The 19,526-nt window shown below is 39.1% G+C and overlaps 2 protein-coding genes across 3 annotated transcripts in view; both read left to right on the top strand.

The window, feature by feature from the left end:
- Nucleotides 1-2,008, top strand: part of lman1 (lectin, mannose-binding, 1) — a 63,763-nt gene extending 61,755 nt beyond the window's left edge. For both annotated transcript variants that reach the window (XM_072252275.1, XM_072252274.1), the window contains exon 13: nt 123-2,008. In XM_072252275.1, coding sequence (XP_072108376.1) covers nt 123-159 — 37 coding nt within the window. In that variant the 3' untranslated portion in view covers nt 160-2,008. The remainder of the gene's footprint in view (nt 1-122) is intronic.
- A 10,554-nt stretch (nt 2,009-12,562) lies between these two features.
- cplx4a (complexin 4a) overlaps nt 12,563-19,526 on the top strand; it is a 48,957-nt gene continuing 41,993 nt past the window's right edge. The window contains exon 1 of the mRNA XM_072251755.1: nt 12,563-12,729. Coding sequence (XP_072107856.1) covers nt 12,563-12,729 — 167 coding nt within the window. The remainder of the gene's footprint in view (nt 12,730-19,526) is intronic.

Genomic DNA, 19,526 nt, shown 5'->3' with positions numbered 1-19,526 from the left:
GTGTGATTCCTTTGTGTCCCCTCCCAAAAAGTTAAAGTGAATGGTATCCTGCCTTTTGCACTTCTTTAGGCTGAATAATGGTATATTTTTCATCTACTAATAATTATTCCTTTCTCTCGCAGGAGCCAGCAAGAAGCAGCTGCGAAGAAGTTCTTTTGATGTTACTGTTCTTAGTTTTTACTTTGATAGTGCCCTGTGATGAAACAAAGGAAAACTAAATGAATTTTTTAAAAAAATATTTTTCAACAAACTAAGTTATTGTGGAATGCTATTTCCTTAATTCCAAAATTATTTTGTGCATACAAATTATTTTTCTACAGCTAAAGATGAAGCTGTGGGCAGTTAATTTTTTTTTTGAATTCTGCATTATGGAGTTACAATGTTACAGAAGAATGAAATAGATGTTTACATGATAAGTAAAGCAATAACTGAGAATGCCGATTCTGTTCTTTAGAGATGTTTGGAAATGAGTTATTAAGAACTAGATGAAAGTTCTTGGGTGCTCATAACTATTGTTTGATTTTGCAACCATATATTGCTTTGTCTGTGCCTTTTTTTTAAAAAAAAGGGTTTTGTAATTACACCCTCCTCTAAACTTGTTCATCTTGGCTTTATTTCATGTAATTTTTCATGAATCTTTTCTTGCCTTTTTCAATTGCAAACTAAAATTTAATTGACTTCAATCTTGCATTTCAGACTTTAGTCCCAAATGACCATTTGTCAAATCCAACTTTCACCTTAAAGAGTAACCCTGTATCTTTGACATTAGTATCCCTCTCTAAGAAAGTTGGTTTTCTTTTTTTTTGTCAAATGTTCAGTTCTTTGTAAAACCCAAGTACTTTGGAATTGAGTATCACTCTTGTACCTGGAAGGAACTTCTGGCACATTTTCTCTCCCCTCTAAATGGGATGCAAAGAAAAACTGCCCAAAAGACATGTTAGAATTTTATATAAATTAAAAAGCAAAATTGTCTTTTTCTGTGGTCTCCTTCATGTCTGAACTTTGGCCTTTTTTTAATTGATGTGCTTAATCTTTTGAATGTGTATTTCCTTTCAAATTCATACTCTCTCTGCTCTATATCCTCAATTTTTTGAACTCCAGATTAATGTTCTTAATTATTTCTATATGTTCCTTTGTCTGTTGACCTGTAATTTGTTTATAAAATTCAGCCTCCTGAACAGCCAGTGCTTTGTGCTGCCTACCATTGTGAAAGAAAGTCATCTGAAGCTTAAGAAGATAGCTTCCATGTATATCAAATATAAAACAACTGATTAAGTTTTTTCCTAAGGGCACTTGGATGCCCAACATTTTAAAATCTTTGACATGTAACCAATTACTTCAAAACATCAATCCAAAAAAAATCCACAATTTTGTTCAAATTTTATTCTTGTCTAACTTCCTTAGAGACTCATTCTGGTAGCATATTGTATAGTGTAAGGCCTAAAGTGTGTGTGTTTTAATTAAATGTATGAAAAATACATGCTCTGATAATTAAACAGGTATTTGAATATCCAGATCATTCTTGAGGTCAGTCAAGGTGAAGAAATCCTTGAGAATGCACAGACTTGCTCTGAAGAATAGGTCTTTCAGACCTAGTTTGTAAATGTAGATAATTCTTGAGATCTGATTCTTTCCCAACCATGCCAGTTGCATGCACTCCCAGTTATTCCTTTTTCCCCAAGTCTTGACCAACTGCATTAGAAGCATTATGGGCCATCCGTGCACCGGTGGGTAGTGTGGATTGCTGGCTGTTTATAATTTAAAATAGAAAAGGGAATTGTATACAGTAATGGACATTTGAAGATCATCTGTGAAATTTCCTTTATTTTTTTTTAAAAAAAGGAAATCGTGTTTTTTTTTTATTAATGTCCTCTTGCAACTCAAGGAAACCAATTTATATTTGGGTGTTGACAGACTTCAACCATTCAACTATGAAATATTTTAATGAAATATCTTGTTATATTAAAAGACAAGATGATTGAACATTATTAAAACTGTTTGAAATTAAGTTTACTGAAGGCTTTCATTATTAACACCTTTTGCATAGTTGCCTGAGTTATTCTCATTTAAAGAAAATCAGCAAAAAGCAGCACAAGTGGAGTTGGTGTCTTCCTATTAATGGTTCTCAGTAAATTTGCAGTGCAAAGTAACAGTTTGAAGAACAGTAGATATATAAAACACACAACACACACAAAATGCTGGTGGAACGCAGCAGGCCAGGCAGCATCTCTAGGAAGAGGTACAGTCGACGTTTCGGGTCGAGACCCTTCGTCAGGACTAACTGGGGGAAAAAAAACATGCCATCAGGTTGGAGGCTACCCAGACGGAATATAAGGTGTTGTGCCTCCAACCAGAGTGTGGCTTCACCTTTACAGTAAAGGAGGCTGTGGATAAACATCAGAATGGAACTGTTCCCCTTCCTATAAATGCTGCCTGGCCTGCTGCGTTCCACCAGCATTTTGTGTGTGTGTTTAAAAATGCAAACACAAGGAAATCTGCAGATGCTGGAATTTCAAGCAACACACCTAAAAGTTGCTGGTGAATGCAGCAGGCCAGGCAGCATCTATAGGAAGAGGTACAGTCGACGTTTCGGGCCGAGACCCTTCGTCAGGACTAACTGGGGAAAAAAGAACATTCCCATTCTGATATGTCTATCCACGGCCTCCTCTACTGTAAAGATGAAGCCACACTCAGGTTGGAGGAACACCTTATATTCTGTCTGGCTGGCCTACAACCTGATGGCATTTTTTTTCACCTCCCCCTTGTAAACATTGACTTCTCTAACTTCTGTTAATGCCCCACCTCCCCCTGTACACTATCTGTTACTTATTAATTTATTATTTATATATATATATATTCTTTTTCTCTCTCTCCTTTTTCTCCCTTTGACCCTCTCACTATACTCCTTGCCCATTCTCTGGGCTTCCCCCCTCCCCCTTTTTCCCTAGGCCTCCCGTCCCATGATTCTCTCATATCCCTTTTGCCAATCAACTGTCCAGCTCTTGGCTCCATCCCTCCCCCTCCTGTCTTCTATCATTTTGGATCTCCCCCTCCCCCTCCCACTTTCAAATCTCTTACTAGCTCTCAGTTAGTCCTGATGAAGGGTCTCAGCCTGAAACGTCGACTGTACCTCTTCCTAGAGATGCTGCCTGGCCTGCTGCGTTCACCAGCAACTTTTGCGCGTGTCGCTTGAATTTCCAGCATCTGCAGATTTCCTTGTGTTTGCGATGTATAAAACATGATTGGTTCGTATGGTCCATAAAGGAAAGAGCTGCTATTATCTCCTGTGCTAAGCTTCTTTCTCGGTTAATGTATCTTGAAGTGAAGTGAATCATGCTTTCAATCACTTGTCTTTGTGTCTAAGTACAACATCCTGCTCACAAGACGAGCTTGCATCAAGTACATGTATTCGCAGGTGCAATAGCATCAGCTAAGCAGCATTTGCGAAAGACAATCATAAATTATTACAAGAAATTACTTAGAATAAAAGTGTTTTAATGCAAGATTCACACAGTGTTGCTAAACTGTAGTGATTAGTGTTTTACCGGTAGGTTCAAGAATGGAATGGTCAAAGGAAGTAGCTGACTTTGAACTGGTGTATGCCATTTCAAGCTTCTCTATCTGATGGTAGCTGAAAAACAATGGGATGCCCCAGCTGGTGTGTCCTTAGCCCACTGCTCTACTCTCTATATACACATGACTGTGGCTAGGCATAGCTCAAATATCATCTGATTTGTTGACGATACAACCATTGTTGGTAGGATCTCAGGTGGTGACGAGAGGGCATACAGGAGTGAGATATGCCAACTAGTGGAGAGGTGCCACAGCAACAACCTGGTACTCAAAATCAGTAAGGCGAAAGAGCTGATTGTGGACTTTAGGAAGGGTAAGACAAAGGAACACATACCAATCCTCATAAAGGGATCAGAAGTGGAGAGAGTGAGCAACTTCAAGTTCCTGGGTGTCAAGATCTCTGAGGACCTTATCTGGTCCCAACATATCGATGTAGTTATAAAGAAGGCAAGACAGCGGCTGTACTTTATTAGGAGTTTGAGGAGATTTGGAATGTCAACAAATACACTCAATAGTTGTACCACGAAGAGAATTCTGACAGGCTGCATCACTGCCTGGAATGGAGGGGCTACTGCACAGGACCGAAATAAGCTGCAGAAGGTTGTAAATATAGTCTGCTCCATCTTGGGTACTAGCCTACAAAATACCCAGGACATCTTTAGGGAGTGGTGTCTCAGAAAGGTAGAGTCCATTACTAGGGACCTCCAGCACTGAGGGCATGCCCTTTTCTCACTGTTGCCATCAGGTAGGAGGTACAGAAGCCTGAAGGCACACACTCAGCGATTCAGGAACAGCTTCTTCCTCCGCCATTTGACTCCTAAATGAACATTGATTCTTTGGACACTACCTCATTTTTTTTAATATACAGTATTTCTGTTTTTGCAAGTTTTTTTTAATCTATTCAATATACATTGATTTATTTGTTAATTTTTTATTTTATTATTTTTTTCTCTGCTAGATTATATATTGCATTGAACTGCTGCTGCCAAGTTAACAAATTTCACATCACATGCCGGTGATAACAAACCTGATTCTGATGGTGGGGATCATTGTTGATGGGTGTTGTCAATAGTGGGGAAGAATTTGCATCATAAGAACATAAAGGAGCAGGCCTTCTGGCATATCAAGCCTGCTCCACTATTCAATAAGATCATTGTTGATCTCGCTATGGACTCATCTTCACCTATGTGATGTATTTGGCAGAGTTTTTTTCTTTCTGCCACTTTTACATCTGAATTGCTGTATCAGACCAAGAGGCGACCAGTCAGGACGCTTTCAATAGTATGCCTGTCGAATTATCTTTCCAGTTGTTGGCTCCCACACAACACATTTCACATTTAGACCTTATTCCCTTAAGTGCTTCTGCAGTCTTGCAGAGAGAACTTAACCTTCCTGACATATTCTGCCCTCTGTTCTGAAGAAGGGATACATAGAACCATAAGAGCACCTTAGACCTTTTGGACCAAATGATTTATTTCTGGTCTAAATACTGCATAATTTTGTTCACTAAGATTTAAGTAGTTGCCTCAGTAGTACATGTATATTCTTATTTACCCTCAAAAGCCTTGCTGTTTGTCACTTTTATGCTTTAACCAGATTGAATTTCAATTATGTCAGCAGTTGGCTAAATATATTTTTAGTAAATGTGATCATGTATTTTGGAATGCAGTAAATTAATTTAGATTTCTTTGAAGCCTGCCACTTCAAATTTACTAGTGTTTTTGCATGGTTAAATCAGCCTTTGAGTCTCAATGTTATCCTTACATCCTAGAATTTCTCTCCTAATGGCAGATCATTAATTAGTGATTAGATACACAAAAGCATCTATCCACCTTGAGTGTTTGACAAGTTGAGCAATAAGGATAATTCCTAATTTTATTTATTTGCTCTTTCTACAATCACTGTTCAGTGATTGTTTTCTACTCATTGATATTACTTCTCTTTTATTTGCTTTTAAAAACATCTGGAGAGGAATTCATCTTTGATCATCAATGTTTAATGTCCATCATAAAAGGAGATTTGTACAGTATTCAGCTTACAAATTTTATTGAGGTTGATTTAATGTAACTAATATTTGGAAATTAAAGACACTTGGTTTACAATGTCTTAACTATTCCAGCATCATTCTAACCCTTTTCTTTCATCCATATGCCTATCTAACAGTCTCTTTAAAGTCTGTAATATATCTGCCTCTACCACTAACCCGGGCAGAGTGTTTCACACATCCATCAATCACTGTGTAAAAAAAACCCCACCACTGGCGTTACCTCCAATCACCTTAAGATTATTCCCTCTTGTATTACCCATTTCTGTCCTGGGAAAAAAGGTGTTAGTTGCCCTCTCTATCTATGCCCCTAGCCTACACTTCTATCAAGTCACCTCCCGTCATCCTCTCCAAAGAGAAAAACCCTAGCCCGCTCAACCTATCCTCAGAGGACATGCTCTTAAATCTAGGCAGCATCCTGGTAAATCTCCTCTGCACGCTATCGTTCCTATAATAAGGTGACCAGAAATGAACACAAGTGGACTAACCAGAGTCTTATAGAGCTAAAACATTACCTCAAAACTCTTGAACTCAATTACCCAACTATACAGGTCAGCACACGTTACACATTCTTAGCCACTCTATCAACTTGAGTAGTAATTGTGAGGGATCTATAGATGTGGACTCCAAGATCCCTCTATCTCTTCACAATGCTAAGAATTCTGCCATTAATCCTGTACTCGATCTTCAAGTCCAATTTTCCAAATAAGTCAATTCACACTTTTCCAGACTGAACTCCATCTGCCACTTCACAGCCCAGTTCTGCTTCCTATCAATGTCCCACTGTAACCCATGACAACTATCCACAACACCACCAAAGTTTGTGTCATCTACAACCTTACTAAAAATCCTTCCATTTCTTCATTCATTTATAAAAATCGTAAAATGCAGGGGTCCCAGAACACCCTTGGTCACAAAACTCTAAAGCATAATGCCCTCCATCTACTACCACCCTCTGCTTTCTGAAGGGTCTCGGCCTGAAACATCGGCTCTTTATTCTTCTCCATAGATACTGCCTGACCTGCTGAGTTCCTCCAGCATTTTGTGTGAATGAAAAAAAAGTAGAGGACTATGTGGGAGAGAAGAGTAAAATTGATCTTGGAGTGTGTTAAATGGTCGGCACAACATCGTATGCCAAAGGGCCTGTAGTGTACTAAAATGTTCTATGTCCAAATTTTGAACTAGTTAGTTTGATGAACTTTCAATACCCTTCTATTAAAGTAAGAACTTACTATTGTTTTGAGCATTTATTTCTCTTCTGTTCAATATTGCCAAAAGTTTCATCCAGTGGTTTCTAATTTTCTAGTTATGAAGGGTCCTTGGTGGGAACTGGCTACCCCATGTTTGCACTCAAATCTTTATTGATTGTACTTCAAAATAATTGATTGTTTGTAAAAGTTCGTGGGGTCGCAAGAAGGATAACTCATTATGTAAATGTAAATACAAATCCAAAGATCTGTCAAAGATTAATGGGCAGGATAAAGCCTTGAGACCCATAAGGCTCACTCAGCCTATAAGGTCGCCTTAGCGAGAGGAAAAGCCAGTCTCATTCATGAAGAAGGGAGGTGGGGTAGAATCAGGGAACCATGGAAAATACATTCAGTGACCACTTTGTTAGGTGCAACTGTACACCTCTTTAAAGCAAATGTCTAATCAGCCAATTGTGTTGCAGCTATTCAATACATAAAAGTATACATTCGTGGTCAAGAAATTCAGGTGTGATTCAGACCAAACATCAGAACAGGGAAGTAATGTGATATAAGTGACTTTGACAGTGGAATGATTGCTGGTGCCAGACAGAGTGGTTTGAGTATGTCAAAAAAAAATCCAGTGAGCAGCAGTTCTGTGGGCCAAAGACCTTGTTAATGAGAGAGGCCAAAGGAGAATGGCCAAAGCTGATGGGAGGGTGACAGTAACTGAAGAAACTATGCGTTACCTCAGTGTGCAGAAGAACATTCTGAACACACAACACGTTGAACCTTGAGGTGGATGATCTACAATCTATGACCTGTTTATTAGGTAAAGGAGGAACCAAAGAAAATGGGCACAAAGTGCCTGAGCTGGAGAAGACCATTCAGCCCTTAAAGCATGTTCCATTACTTAATGAATTTGTTGCTGACCATCAGTCTCAATTTCATTTCCAACTCTCTCCCCATACATTTTTGTGTGAAGAGACTCTAGGAAATTGTTTTCCAGGCCTCATAGACATTGGAAACCTGTCCAAAAATCTCTTTCACAGATATTACTCTGCTAAATCTATCCCTTTCTGAGAAGAGACTTCTGCCCAAGAAAGTGACAGGTCCAGCTCTTCTGTAGCGTATTCTGGTTACATTTTACATGGGCCTATCTTTGACTCATCAGCAGACTATGACTTTCTAGCATTTGAAAAAGATTATTTTTAATACAAATAAACAAAATACTGGAGGAACTCTTTCTTTGTGTGGCAGGGTGGAGAGATGCCTCTACCAAAGTGGGTGTAAGGCACTCCTTCCCTCCGTTAGCCTGCAGCTCACCCTTGGGCAAGGTGTAGCACCTTCTCAGCCCCCTGATTAGTGTCATGTGAAGCCATATGAGCAGGTGGTGGATGGTTGTATGAGCAGCTGGTGCATATCACAAGTCCTGGTTCTGTGACCACTGATGCCAGGCAGACAATCTCTAAAGAGTATTGATAATGGCTGGGGTCACCCGTCTTGTAAAGACACTGCTCAGCAGAAGATAATGGCAAACCACTCCTGCAGAAAAAAATTTCCAAGAACAATCGTGGTCATGGAAAGACCATGATCACCCACGTCATATGGCACAGCACATAACAAACAAATGGAGGAACTCATTGGATCAAGCAGCATCTGTGGGGGAGAGGAATTGTCACTGTGTCGTGTCCGGACTCTTTATCTGTACTGATGCAGTGCTTTAACCTGATAAATTGGTAATTCTTCTCCCCCCACCCTGCATTCACCTTCCCTCCCCCCCATACATGCAGCTTGACCCACTAAATTCCTGCAGTAGTTTTCTTTTGCTCCCGATTTCAGCATCTGTAGTCTCTCCTGTCTCTGAATTAAGGTTAATATTACAAAAGAGTCAACAAGATGGTGATTATTAAAAGATTACAAATAAAATATAAGGTGCACACCATCAAGCCGCTGGAACACACGAGATCATTATAAACATCTTTCTCTGAGCTGTATCTGGTGCAAATGTGAAGTAGATTGAAGGTGATTCCGAGAAATAATCACATATTTTCTGTCTGTTTTTAATCTGAAAGCATTTCAGCCTGATCACAAGCAAGAGAAAAATGTGCATATGCTGGAAATCTGAGCAATACGCAGAAAATGCTAGAGGAACTCAGCAGGCCAAGCAGCATCAAACAGGGGAAAATCTGCTGATGCTGGAAATGCTACCTGGCCTGCTGAGTTCCTCCTGCATTTTGGGTTTCAGCCTAATAACATTATGTGGTCTGTACTGAAACAATGTCAAAACAACTTCATATTCTCCAAAACATGTTACATAACTACCCTTTTATGAATAAAGCTTCAACCAAGAATAATAAACCTATTTTGCAATGAACTGCACCATCAGGCAAAATTTTAATGTTAACTATTAGGAACTGAATTTGTGTCCAGACATCCACACTTACAAATGGTTTTAAATAGTACTGTTGGAACTGTTCGTCTTCTCCCAGAACTCTTAATATCCTTATGAATATAAACCTTGTGGTTTTAAATCCTATGCAATAGCATTTCATCAAATAATACCACATTGAGACCATAATTCTTCCATAATGAAAATGTAATCTGCACTTACCAGTGATTTGAATCCCAAGGCTATGAAAATTAAACTGGTTCTGTACCGAAAATAAAAAGAATAACCAGTGTACAAGTAAAATGGAGAATAAATACCTCAGGAGTTTGTATTGATAAATTGCTATTCATTTTCTTAAATAATTGGAAATGTGTTTATGGAATGTTACTATAAATGATTTTATCAAAACTAGTCTCAATACTTTTAAATTTGCACCCAATGGCTACTTTATAATATACCTTCTGTACTGAATAAAGTGTACACTGAGTTCATGGTCTTCTGCTGCTGTAGCCCATCCACTTCAAGGTTCAATATTTTGTGCAGAGATGTTCTTGAGATACTTCCATACTCCTATCAGCTTGAACCAGTCTAGCCTTTCTCCTCTGACCTCTTTCATTAATAAGGTGTTTCACCCACAGAACTACCACTCCCTGGATTTTTTTTCTGTTTTTTTTCACCATTCTCTGTAAACTCCAAAGACCCCTGTGCAATAAAATCACAGGATAGTAGCAGTTTCTCAGATACTTAAACCACCCCATTTGCCATCAACAATCAATCCACAGTCAAAGTCATTCAGATTACAATTCTACCCCATTCTGATGTTGGGTCTGAACAACAACTGAACTTCTTGACCATAGAAAGCATACAGCACAATACAGGCCCTTCGGCCCACAATGCTATGCTGAACATGTACTTACTTTAGGAATTACCTTGGGTTACCCATAGCCCTTTATTTTTCTAAGCTCCATGTACCTATCCAGGAGTCTCTTAAAAGACACTATTGTATCAGCCTCTACCACCATTGCCAGCAGCCCATTCCACGTACTCATTACTCTCTGCGTAAAAAAACTTACTCCTGACATCTCCTCTGTACCTTCTTCCAAGCACCTTAAAACTGTGCCCTCACGTTTTAGCCATTTCAGCCCTGGAAAAAAAGCCTCTGACTATCCACACAATCAATGCCTTTCATCATCATATACAGCTCTATCACCTCACCTCTCTTCCAAGGAGAAAAGACTAAGTTCACTCAACCTATTCTCATAAGGCACGCTCTCCAATTCAGGCAACATCCTTGTAAATCTCCTCTGCACCATTTCTATAGTTTCCACATCCCTTCTGTAGTGAGGTGACCACAACTACGCCCACTACTCCAAGGGGGGTCTGACCAGGGTCCAATACAGCTGTAACGTTACCTCTTGGGTCTTGAACTCAATCCCACAGTTAATGAAGGCCAATGTACCATATGCCTTCTTAGCCACATGGTCAACCTGTGCAGCAGCTTTGAGTGTCCTGTGGACACAGACACCAAGATCCCTCTGATTCTCCACACTGCCAAGAATCTTACCATTAATACTATATTCTGTCATCATTTATGACCTACCAAAATAAACCACTTCACACTTACCTGGGTTGAACTCCAACTGCCACTTCTCAGCCCAGTTTTGCATCCTATCAATGTCCTCCTGTAACCTCTGACTGCTCTCCACACTATCCACAACACCTCCAACCTTTGTGTCATCAGCAAATTTACTAACCTATCCCTCCTCCTCTTCATCCAGATCATTTATAAAAATCACAAAGAGTAGGGGTCCCAGAACAGATCCCTGAGGCACAGCTTTGTGGGCCGAAGGGCCTGTATTGTGCTCTAGGGTTTCTATGTTGCTCTTCACATACTTGTAGAATGCCTTGGGGTTTTTCTTAATCCTGCTCACCAAGGCCTTCTCATGGCCCCTCCTGGCTCTCCTAATTTCATTCTTAAGCTCCTTCCTGCTAGCCTTATAATCTTCTAGATCTCTATCATTACCTAGTTTTTTGAACCTTTCATAAGCTTTTCTTTTCTTCTTGACTAGATTTTCAACAGCCTTTGTACACCACGGTTCCTATACCTACCATCCTTTCCCTGTCTCATTGGAACAATGAGTGTTCTCCGTACCTATGCAGAACACCACGCAATTATCCCCTGAGCATTTGCCACATTTCTACCATACATTTCCCTGAGAACACCTGTTCCCAATTTATGCTTCCAAGTTCCTACCTGATAGCTTCATGTTTCCCCTTACTCCAGTTAAACGCTTTCCTAACTTGCCTGTTCCTATCCCTCTCCAATGCTATGGTAAAGGAGATAGAATTGTGACCATGTCTGCATACTTTTACACATTGAGTTGCTGCCACATGATTGGCTGATTAGGTATTTGTATTAATGATCAGGAGTACAAGTGTACCTAATAAAGTAGCCACTATATATATATATATATCAAGAAAAACACGACCATCCATATTTATTTGAGATTACCTGAACATGATTTTTTGACCGTAACACATTACATTCATCATATCAACTGGTAATTTATTCATCATCTAAATAAGACTTTATAGTTCTTTCTGAAGGTCACTAATTAAGTTGAGTTATTAACTCTTCAGAGAAAACCAATAATTCCAAAGTGTTCTGTTATGTTGTGCCAAGACATTCACTTCCCTTTAAATATCCATATTTGACAATAATTTGAATACAGATAATAACACGTTCTAAACACTGTATATATTTTTATACAAATCTCTCTTTGACCTGTGTGGTTTTCCAACAGCATCTCCCTGGTCAGCCGGATTAAAACAGTGATATTTAATTTCATCTATCAAAACAAAATTTCAATTTTTTTTTGTTGAATTAAAAGGGGTACTTAATTGCACTTATCAAATTAAACTTTCAAATCATGGCACAATATATTATTGATTGAAAAGAGATATTTATCAAATTAAAATTTCAAATTATGACATGATTATTATTGATTAAATAGTTAATTGCATTTAATAAGTCACAATTATAAATTATGACACAATTTATTTTTATTTGAGTTGGGTTAAATCGAAAAGTAAGTAAGATTCCACAGATAGAGGCTTTTTGCAAACATTAGCTTAAATGTTAACAGAAATAGATGGTGGAGAATATTGAATGTGCAGCGTGATCTCAACCATCTGCCTCTGGAAGATTCAAGAGTTCAATGGTTTAATCCAGATTACCAAACGCAAAGCATTTTCTCAAAGGCACTTTATTGTAAAAGCCAAGAAGACTGACTGGCTTTCTCTTCATTTTCCTCACATATACTTTGTATTTGTGGCTTTAAAATCTAATTATCCCCTTAATAAAAGATGTCTTTCTTGTTGAAGTCAATGGTGAGTGGGCAGGTGAAGAATTTAGGACTTGGAGGTGGAGATGAAGGAAATAAAGAAGAAGGAAGTTCCACAGACCCTGCGGCTGCAGCAGGGATGACCAGGGAAGAATATGAAGAATACCAAAAGCAGATTGTGGAAGAAAAGTAAGTTTCACAAAAAAAATATGAAAATAATTTCACTGAATTTAATTCTCAAGGATAGTATCAAGCCACGCAAAATGATTACACAGATTTGCGCATAAAATAGTATTAACAGTACACTTCTGAAGATTTTTTAAATATTTATGTTTGCTGTTATTAATAGAAATATAAATGATCAATTATTTATTTACTGAACCTTTTGCTATCTATGTATGGATCTGATATAAAAAATAATAAAGCCTTTCTATGCATCATTATAGGTTAATGTGAACAATTATTATGGAAACAATTGCATCAGGTAAAATCTTTAATAAGCAAAATTTAAAAATCTGTAAAATCTCAGCAATGTCCCTGTATCTAACAGAAAAGGCTTTGAGTTTGTAGTTATTTTTCACTATCTCCAGGCATATTCTGTGTTTGAACTGTTTCAGGACGCTAGTTTTGACACTATGTATGTTCAAACAGTCCTGATGAAGGGTCTCACCCTTAAGCATCGACTGTCTATTCTGCCTGACTGGTTGAATTTCTCCAACATTTCATGTGTGTAGCACATTTTAAAGTTGTTGAAGGCATGGCATTAATTAATGTTCAAGTATACTCAGTGAAACCAGAGGAGTAGGCACACATCTTTCTTTATATTACAGCTTTAAAGTTCGCTAAATACCTTAACTGATGGTGGCAGAAAGAAAATAAAATCTGTTTTACTATCTGAGTGATGTAAAATGCAGAATCAGAAACAGAATCAGGTCTAATATCATTGGCATGTGTCATGAAATCTGTTGTTATGTGGCATCAATACATTGCCATATACAATAATAATAAAAAAAATCTTTAAATTACAATAAGAATGTATACAGTATGTACCATCATCATCATTATGTGTCATGTCATGTTGTATTTCATAGGCGATCGTGGTCTCAGAACCATAATTGCTCTTGGCAAATTTTTCTACAGAAGTGCTTTGCCATTGCTTTCTTCTGGGCAGTGTCTTTACAAGACAGGTGACCCCAGCCATTATCAATACCCTTCAGAGATTGTCTGCCTGGTGTCAGTGGTCACATAACCTGGACTTGTGATATACACCATCTGCTCATACGATCATCCACCACCTAATCCCATGGCTTCACATGACCATGATTGAGGGGCTAAGCAGGTGCTACATCTTGCCCAAGGGTGACCTGCAAGCTATAATTAAATATTGTAATTAGTGCAAAAAGAGAGCAAAAAGAACAGTATTGCACATGGGTTCATTGTCCAATCAGGAATCTAATGTTGGAGGGAAAGAAGCTGTTCCTAAAACATTGAGTGTGTGGCTTCAGGCTCCTGTACCTGGTCCTTGATGGCAGCAATGAGAAGGGGGCATGTCCTGGGTGAGGAGGGTGGTTAATGATGGATGCACCTTTTTGAGGCATTGCCTTTGAAGACCTCCAGGGGAGGCTAGTGCCAATAATGGAGCTGGCTGAGTTTGCAACCCTCTACACCTTTTTCTGATACTGTGCATTGGCCCCTCCAAACCAAATGATGATGCAACCAGTTGGAATACTATTTACGAAACAAAAACGAGTTGCTCTCCATTGTTCTTGGATAATGATTGGGTCAGATGTCCAGAGTAAACAAAGTGAACAATTACTATGAAATTATCAATCTCCGCTCTTATGAATAATGCTATTATTTTTTAAAGAAGTTAGTGTCAACTTGTTTATTCTTAGTACAATACTTTTAGTTCGGAATGTACCTTGAGTTACATAGATTACATTAAATCTACATTATCAGCAGACCAAATGCCTGATTTAATTTCCCATCTTCTTAACAATAAATAACATTATTTTCCATTTATGAAAATGTATCACCTCATATGTTGCTCCATTATATTTAGCTTGAATTGAATCGAACCATTCTTTAAGCCTTTTTATATCTTCCTGTATTCCCACAGTAACGTCACTTAGTTTAGTAAAATCTGCTAAAAGCTGTATCTCCAATATCTGTGATCTCGTAAAAACACCAGTTTATAGATGCTCCCATTGAAAAGATGAGCTCTCTCTGTTTGCTGCCTTTGGCTGAATCATTCAGACCTTCCTTAATTCTACACACATTGAATGTTCTCACAACTCTTTCAAACTGTTCCTTATCAAGACAATCTACATACCAAAACATAAGTGCATATGAAGTACCTGTTAAAGCAGCCCTTCGAGCTAGCTTTGTCATTTACCAAGGTCAGAGGTGTTCTTCAAGCTCAAAACCATTTTATGTGCACAATCTGCATTGTCTTTTGATTCTCCTAATATCCAGAAATCTATCGATCTCTGATTTGAATGACTCTTCACAACACTCCAGTATAGCGAATCTGAAAGATCCACCTCCATCTGCATAAAAAAATTTCTCCTCATCTTTGTCCTAAGCAGCTTACTCCTTACGATGAATATATTACATGTAATGAATATAGTCTATTGTTCCTCTATTTCTGCACATAATCATAATTTTTAAACAATATATTACAATATTTAGTTATATTCTTTGCTGGGTGTGCTATGTCCAAAAAGAAAAGACATAGCGACTTAAATTAGTCATCTCCTGCTTTTTTAAAGACTAGAATTTATGAAGGACACTGAGCTGAAGATTTTTAAAAAAGTTTTCTTTAAAGGTCAAAGTTCAAAGTAAAGTTATTGTCAAAGTACATGTATGTCACCATATACAACCCTGAGACTCGCTTTCATGTGGGCATACTGATAAATCCATGATAGAATCAATGAATGGCTGCACCAACTTGGCTTTCAACTAGTGTGCAAAAGACCATGCAAGCGCAAAAATAAATAAATAGATAGATAATAAATAGATAGATAGATAAGCCATAAATATTGAGAACATGAGATGGAGAGCCCTTGAGGTAGTATAATTGTCAAATGGAAATGCCTGTAGCTCATTAGTCACACTATCTCATGTGCGTGGATGATTATTTGTTTATCTTATCCAATGAAGATGTTAAAAGTTGTGAAGATGATGTAAACTCTGTAGCAATGTGAACAACGTCACCAGAGAGATGCAACTGGTAGATATCAAATAGTTTTTCATTCGACAAAAGTGAAACACTCTCTGAAGGAAGAGGCCTGTTCGACCCAATATTACATGATATTTTATATGCTAAAGATCAAAGGACAATTCTATATTTATACTGTATCTACAATGCTTCCTTTGAATTACATATAACTTTTAAACCTTCTTCTTTGCACCCACACTCCAGACACCCAAAATGAACGTTAATCAGCATTGTCTGGTTTTTCAATTAACTGGTGATCACAGCTCTATGAACCTAATGCCCAGAGCTGTATTTCAAATTTAATCTACAGTTCATGTTCAGGTCTAATGATTGGTTGTTGAAGTTAATATTTTGCTATACACCCTAAGTCCAAAATATGCCCTAACAAACTGCACAAAGAAAGATGTGTGGGAGAGTTTTTTAAGTGGCAAAGCGATTGCAATAGGGCAGTTCCACTCTCTTGATAGATAGGTGACCCATAATAGCAACACCACAGACTCTCACCTTACACAAGGTGATCAGTTACTCAGATGCCTAACTATAGAACATATAGCACAGAAACAAGCCCTGCAGCCCATGATTTTGTGCAGGACTATTCAAGTTAAAGTTGGCACAAAACTGCCTTAATGATTTTACATTAAATGTGTCCCCATCTCATCAGTTAACCAGAAACAATATATAGTCATAGTCATAGGCATACTTTATTGATCCCGGGGGAAATTGGATTTTCGTTACAGTTGCTCCATAAATAATAAATAGTAATAAAACCATAAATAGTTAAATAGTAATATGTAGATTATGCCAGGAAATAAGTCCAGGACTAGCCTATTGGCTCAGGGTGTCTGACCTTCCAAGGGAGGAGTTGTAAAGTTTGATGGCCACAGGCAGGAATGACTTCCTATGATGCTCTGCGTTGCATCTCGGTGGAATGAGTTTCTGGCTGAATGTACTCCTGTGCCCAACCAGTACATTATGTAGTGGATGGGAGACATTGTCCAAGATGACATGCAACTTGGACAGCATCCTCCTTTCAGACACCACCGTCAGAGAGTCCAGTTCCATCCCCACCACGTCACTGGCCTTACGAATGAGTTTGTTGATTCTGTTGGTGTCTGCTACCCTCAGCCTGCTGCCCCAGCACACAACAGCAAACATGATAGCACTGGCCACCACAGACTCGTAGAACATCCTCAGCATCGTCCGGCAGATGTTAAAGGACCTCAGTCTCCTCAGGAAATAGAGATGGCTCTGACCCTTTTTGTAGACAGCCTCGATGTTCTTTGATCAGTCCAGTTTATTGTCAATTCGTATCCCCAGGTATTTGTAATCCTCCACTATGTCCACCCTGACTCCCCGGATGGAAACAGGGGTCACCGGTACCTTAGCTCTCCTCAGGTCTACCACCAGCTCCTTAGTAGGAGGGTTTCTTGCAGTACTGATGTTGGTTTTCTCTATCTCTTCAACCGTAATATTTATTTATACCTCTCATTTATTTTGGAAGAAAGATGTTGAAGATTCAGTCAGATGTTTTTCCCAAGATACCAGATATAGAAAACAAAAAATCAGCAGATGTTGAATCTCTAGAGTTCATTACTACAGTGGCAATGGAGGCCACATACACCACTGGATATATTTAAGGCAAAGGTTGATAGATTCTTGATTAGTCAGGGCATGAAGGGTTACAGGTAGAAGGCAAGAGATTGGGGCTGAGATGGAAATGGATCAACCATGATGAAATGGCAGAGCAGACTTGATGGGCCAAATGGCCTAATTCTGTTCTTATATTTTATGGTCTTATGGAAATATAAAACAAAAACAAAATGCTGTAAGTATTGAGTACAGGAATAGGGATGTTATGTTGTTATTGTACGAGATGTTGAAGAGGCTGAAATTGGAATATTGTGTGAAGTTCTAGCCATCTACCTAGAGAAAAGATTGAAGGAGTACAGCAGAAATCTGCAAGGGTGTTGCAGACACTTGAGAACCTGAGTTATTAGGAAGGATTGAAGAGGTTAGGACTTTGTTCCTTGAATCAAAGGAGAAAGAGGGGAGATTTGACAGAGATATATAAAGTTATGAGGGGTATACTGTACTATGCTAAAGTCTTAGGCACCCTAGATTTTTTATGTACTTTCAGGTGTTATGGCCTCCACAGAGCCCTGATCTCAACATCATTGAGGCTATCTGGGATTATCTGGAGACTGAAACAAGCGAGATAGCCAAAGTCTGCAGAAGAACTGTGGCAAGTTATCCAAGATGCTTGGAACAACCTACTAGTCAATTTTCTTACAAAACTGCAGGACAGTATAGCTAAGAGAATTGAAGTAGTTTTAAAGGCAAAGGATGGTCACACCAAATATTGATTTAATTTAATTTTTTACTGTTTAATGCACTTTATAATGCATTTTTTGATATTCAGAAACATTTCATTTCATTATTTTTGAAAGCATCTTTGCCTTAAAGAATTTTTTTTCCATATGATTAAGACTTTTGCACAGTACTGTAGATAGGATTAATGCAAGCAAACTTTCCCCACCAAACTTGGGTGAGGCTAGAGCCAGATGTCACAGGTTAAGGGTGAAAGGTGAAATGTTTAAGGGGAACATGAGGAGGAACTTCTTCACTCAGAGGGTTATGAGTGTGTGGAATGAGTTTCCAGCAAAAGTCCTAGAGTGATAGTCACAGAAAAGTACAGCACAGAAACTGGTCCTGTTTCTGGACCTGTATTCCCTTACAGCACTCCTCAGTGCCCTATCGTTCACTGTGTAAGATCTACCCTGGTCGGTCCAGCCGAAGTACAACACCTTGCACTTGTCTACATTAAATTACATCTGACATCTTTCTGCCCGTTTTTCCAGCTGTAAACTCTGATAGGCTCCCTCACTGTCCACTGCACCCACAATGTTGGTGTCATCTGCATATCTCCTGTTAACCATATTATCATCCAGATCATTGATACAGATGACAAACAATAACAGACCTAGCACTGATCCTTGCTGTACTCCATTAGTCATAGATCTCCCGTCAGAAAGGCAACCCTTTACTACCACTCTCTGGCTTCTCCCACAAAGCCGATGTCTAATCCAATTTGCTACCTCATCTTGAATGCTGGGTCACTGAACCTTTTTGATTAACCTTCCATGCGGGACCTTGTCAAATTCCTTTCTAAAGTCCATACAGGCAACATCCACTGCCTTGCCTTCATCAACTTTCCTAGTCAGTCAGTCAGTCAGTGGGTGCCGTCCCGAATCCAGGGTTGGCGGCTATGCACCTCCATCTTCTTCGATCTTGCGGCAGCACCGAGTACAGCCTCTCTTCCTGTTTGTTCTCGCTGGCCACCTTGGCACTGCCTGCCACCGCCCCCGCCGAACTCGAGCCCAAGGCCGTGTCGGCCTCCAGCCGCGGCCGCTTCTTCAAGCTCGGCCCTTCCTTAGGTGGAGACCTTGGGCAGGTCCAGGCACACAGTGCAGCGCCCAAGTTCATCATGTCTCTTCTAACCAGGTGCATAGCATACGATTTGTAGATACGTGGTGAGGCTTTAATCTCTTCCACAGAAGATGGCCGCTGGCTCACAAGGAGCTCATCCGCCCTTTGTCAGGTCTTGTTATTTTCAGTCCTGCTGGGTGTCCTCATACACTCCTCACCAGACTAAGTCCGATGAGGGAGCCGGCCCAAGTTGCCGACCACTCAACCACGGCCCCCAGCCGAGTGCCAGGCACCCGCCCCCCAACTTTCCTAGTAACTTCCTCAAAAAACTCTGTAAGAT

This window comes from Mobula birostris, chromosome 3 (assembly GCF_030028105.1).
Source record: "Mobula birostris isolate sMobBir1 chromosome 3, sMobBir1.hap1, whole genome shotgun sequence".
NCBI classification, from domain to species: domain Eukaryota; kingdom Metazoa; phylum Chordata; class Chondrichthyes; order Myliobatiformes; family Myliobatidae; genus Mobula; species Mobula birostris.
This window is presented reverse-complemented; position numbering and strand designations above follow the sequence as displayed.